The sequence below is a fragment of the Rhamphochromis longiceps genome, linkage group LG19, assembly GCF_057381845.1.
Source record: "Rhamphochromis longiceps isolate RC_006_pf linkage group LG19, R_longiceps_female_GT1.1, whole genome shotgun sequence".
Lineage (NCBI taxonomy): Eukaryota > Metazoa > Chordata > Actinopteri > Cichliformes > Cichlidae > Rhamphochromis > Rhamphochromis longiceps.
This window is the reverse complement of record NC_140575.1, coordinates 29,239,401-29,244,192: the sequence shown is the minus strand read 5'-3', so window position 1 is coordinate 29,244,192 and position 4,792 is coordinate 29,239,401. Positions and strand designations below refer to the sequence as shown.

General features: G+C 39.8%; 1 protein-coding gene across 1 annotated transcript; it reads left to right on the top strand.

The window, feature by feature from the left end:
* Nucleotides 1–2,628: 2,628 nt before the first annotated feature.
* On the top strand, nt 2,629–4,299 carry LOC146647015 (uncharacterized). The gene has a single exon (XM_085391814.1). It carries the CDS (start codon nt 2,824–2,826, stop codon nt 4,018–4,020), a length of 1,197 nt encoding a protein of 398 aa, XP_085247940.1. The 5' UTR covers nt 2,629–2,823; the 3' UTR covers nt 4,021–4,299.
* Nucleotides 4,300–4,792: the final 493 nt, after the last annotated feature.

The window sequence follows — 4,792 nt, the reverse complement described above, 5'->3', positions numbered from 1 at the left end:
TCCACTTGGAGGAGGAACTCATCCCTGACCTGGAGTGGGCACTCCACCCTTCTCCTCTGATCTCTTAGCGTAAACTAAGATTTACAAACGTGTACAGGTATTTGTGTGTAACAAAAGCAGTCTGACCACACTCTGTGTTACAATTTGATAATTTTCTTTTTCAAAAAGCTTAGAGTGTCTAAAAATGTCTAAAAAAAATTGTGGAATTATTTTCACTCACTTACAGAACTTGCATGACCAAGCATGAAACAAGTAAATTTACTAAAGTAAATTTTACACAACAGTGTACTTGAGCATAATCCATAATGGGCTTTTTGTGAAAGTAGTTTGCAAAAAGCAAGCAGTGTCACTTTATGTGCCCTTATTTTTTGTTTTAAATCTTTTAGCGTTTCACTGCAACAAGAACACTATGAATTAAAGGGTTTTTCCACCCTGTCTTGCACTCGGTGTGGGAGAAGTTTCAGACATGACTGCATGATCACAAGACTTTTCTGGATGTTTGTCATAATCTCTCACTCGCATATCACACAACTTCATAATGTTATGAAAAAAGTTTAAATTACATATACTTTAGTACATACTGTCACCTGTAAAAGTATGTCTCCTTGAATCTGCAGGTGTACTGAGATCAACAGGTTTTTGAGGCCTACAAACTGTGTGGCAGGGCAGCATCCCCAAACAAGATATGATCATTATGATGGAGATGTTCTGGACCTCAGGGAAATTATAAAACAAAATGTACTCAGGTGAGGATCAGTACTATGTAATCAGTATCACATCCTATATATCATTCTGTTAATTTAAAAAAAATGACTACATTTGGTATGTGATGTAAACATGGCATTGTTATAGACAAGGCTCACCAGTAGTGCTGGTGAACGGAGCTTTAGCTCTGGAAGATGTTGCTCCCACTGGCTTTGCTTTTTGGCAACAAGGTTCATCGCTAAGGTCTAATCATGCTGGGACAGTGCACAGGATGACAGTGTGCAAAAAAACATGCACTCATCCAAAGTGATGGACATGTATGAATCAGTAGTAGTTGTTGCTACATGTTGTTGACATGTATTTATAGACAATGGAGAAATATCCTTAGAGATGTTTGGCCTATGTGAAAACCAGCTGATAAAAATGAAGCCTTTCTTTTAACATTGCGCAGTGAGGACCACTGGTGTGCATCACACAGCAGCTGAATAGATAAAAATGTGAGACCATGTATCAGTGCACAAAGATTTTTTATTATTTTGACATTTGTGTAGGAAATGCAAGCAAAAACTTTAAAAGAAACTTGAGTAGAGCTTTGTAAGCATAAAAACATTAAGAATATACACATCATCTGATATACAGCAGGCCTGTTTTGTTCACTAACATTCACATCCATCCTGTACACTAAAAGCTAGTGTTTTTATTTTGACCATACATGTTTTCTTAACATGAGACACAGCAGGTAACAATAAACAGGTGCATAGCTCACCTTGGCACACAGACAGAAAATTAAAAAATATATATTCAAATATTAAATACAGAATGTTGGAGTTGTCTGCTGCTGGGAATTGTATATAGATGAGAGTCGTCGGGCGTCCTGCACCACCCATCCGATCTGGAGCATAGCGAATGACGTCACAAAGGTACTCTGTGGCAGGTCACCAAGCTGACACACTGCTAACAACTTTACAGCACCTTTGCTAATATAGCTTTATAACAGAAAGAACATTATGACATGAAAATGGTATGTTTGTGCAGATTTCGCGTTTTCTAAGAAATACATACTCTTTTCCTTCTGTCCAAGATAGCTTTAAATGTTATTTATACTTGGGAACCAAATTATGATATTTTAGACATTTCTATTGAGAAATTTTCCCCACATTTTAAATATACTATAATATACATTTTAATAGACTATAAATATCAAGCAATCTTGACTGTTTTTCCAAATTCAGCATTCAAACAATGACTAAATAAATACATTCTTACCTGAGATCGACGTGCAGTGCAGGGACGAGGACGACTACTCGGGTGGGTGCTACGGAATAGTCCAAGTGACAGCAGCTTTAGTTTCCGGCCAACTATAAATAAATGATTTTTCAACGTGATTGTTGTCACCTGGTCGACTGTAATAGATCAACAATCAACGATAAACGAGACAACTATCGTTGTTCCAAATGAAACCAGACAATATTTTAACTGCTACCATTACTAAAGTTATTATTATGGGAGGCTGTGATGAAGCTTGGGGGGGGGGGGGGGGGGAGAGAGAGAGAGAGAGAGAGAGAGAAACAAACCACACTCTCCGAGCGCATTCTTTTTTTGCTCGAAGTGGGCGGGGCTTAGATCAAAGGCTTCAAAGACGTCACACTTGAAGTGGGCGGGGCTTCAAAGACGTCATACAGACAAAAACCTATAAATAGCCCTCTGCAACTCTGTTTTTTCTAACGCTCGCTTTAACAAACAGAGAGAAGACATTAACAGCAAACAAATAGATATTGAAGCAAAATGGACAACAACACAGCTAGGAGCAATCCAGACAATGTCAGGAGTCATTCCACTCCTGCAAATGATGTTAGGCCACTGCTAGAGGAATTGCTAAATAATGTTACACATGAGCAGTGGCAACAGTTGCAGTCTGATTACGCCGAAAATGCCACCATAGGAAGGCTATGTAATTTTGTAGATAATGTCATTGCCCTATGCTCACTGTCAGCAGGTGCAGAACTGAGGTTTTGCCAGGACACTGCTGTCACTAGCACAACAACAGTGGCCTTAAAGCAGACACAGACAGCTCCTGAACTTGCACAGACCTCTAACACAGTTGACCGCAACACGGAAATGCCAGCTCATATTTCACAGGAAACAACAGCCAACTTGCACAGCACAGCAGAAAATTCCGCTGATGTCACATTTATCACTAATATCCAAAATACCACGGAAACAACTGAAAACTCAGAGGATTATGCATCGCTGGCAGATCAAATTAAGGCTGTGATTCTACAGAAAGCAATGGATTTGTTAAACATCCCAGAAAATAGCACAACAACAGTGGCCTTAGAGGAGACAGAAACAGCTCCTGAACTTGCACAGACCTCTAACACAGGTGACCGCATCATGGGAAATCTAATCTGTGTGCCAGTTGTTATTTTACAGAAAGCAACAGTCAACGTGAACAGCACAGCAGAAAATTCCGCTGGTGCCACACTTATCACTAATATCCAAAATACCATGGAAACACCTGAAAACTCAGAGGATAATGCATCGCTGGCAGATCACATTAAGGCTGTGATTCTACAGAAAACAAGGGATTTGATCAACATCACAGAAAACATCACAACAACAGTGGCCTCAAAGGAGACACAGACAGCTCCTGAACAACAGAAAACAACAGTCAACGTGAACAACACAGCAGAAAATGTTGCCACAAATATCATTGATACATCTGACGAGCCCAGAACTCCAATAGACAAGAAAAACCGTGACACCACGCAGGCTGTAGATAAAGCAGGAACCTCTTTGGAAAATGATGTAACCCCAAAGAAATCCTCGGCTCAACATGAAGCCAGCATGCAAAATCAATTCAAAAAACACCCTTTGGTAGCAAAGGATGAATTGTCTCAAAACAAAGAAAAATACCGATTTTTTGTGGAAACATGTATGGAAGAACTAGTTAAGCGGGTTATAAAAAAATCAGGTAAAGTCATAAGTCCAGAAAGAGTTTTAACCATCTACAAGAGGCTTAGCGAAAAAATCTGGGCTAAAATCAGGGATGAAATTGATCAAATCCCCTTAAGGAAGTTCAAAAACTTTGAGAAGGTGATTTTCAAAGCCCTGTGTAAACAGTGGCAAGAGGCAGAAGTAGTTCTGCAAAACATGGAATTAAATGAACCAACAGTCGACAATACGATTGTTAAAATTTTCATAGAAGAGGCAGCCAAACTTTCGAAGAAGCCAAGTTGCATACGTCGGTTTTTCTCATCTATAGGCCGACTGTTTTGTTTCACCAGGAGACAAAACAAGGTTGATGCATTGTAGAAAAAAATTGTGATAACCCCTTGGAACGGTCGCGGCAGATGGCTGTCCCCTCACTGAGCCTGGTTCTGCCGGAAGTTTCTCCCTCTTAAAAGGGAGTTTTTCTTCCCCACTGTCGCCAAGTGCTTGCTCAGAGGGGTTTTTCTGTTGGGGTTTTCTTTTTAATAACTTTTTAAAAAGTTAACATCAATAAAAGTTATTAAATTTTACACTGATTTCTGTTTGTTTTTTTATTGTCTGTAAGTTGAATAAATACATTTGTTATTTCTTGCTCAGTTCAAACTGTGGGTAGAAAATGCTGTGCTGTCATGTGACCTGTACACACACACACACACACACACACACAGAGCAGCTAGACGAGGTAAAAACATTCCTGACTTTGTCTGTGATTTTTGGACAGCTGCAGCAAACAGCAGCGCTGTGTCTGATCAGACCACCTCAGTCGAGTTCAACACAAGTCCAGATCTGGAGTCGAGTATGAAGACCGAGTGCCAGCAAAGTCAGGAGGCTGGAACACACGTTTACAGGCTTTTCATTTCAGATGTGTTACGCCCCAGTCTAGGGGTACAGGAACGTAGCATAAGGGTTAAAAAGGAAGTGACGGTTTGGGAAGAAAAAACAATTTATTAAGTGAACGGTGGTTTATTTGTCTCCACTGAAAACTTAACTCCCTGGTGAACACAGGCCAAAATAACAAACAAAAACAAGCTAAGTCAGGAGAGGAGGTGCTATCTAAAACCCTATGTGTGGGAGAAACATTTCGTCACTCATCCAA

Bases quoted from the DNA above. Each gene is read 5' to 3' on its own strand.
- LOC146647015 (XM_085391814.1), top strand. From the start codon at position 2,824: ATGCCAGCTCATATTTCACAGGAAACAACAGCCAACTTGCACAGCACA.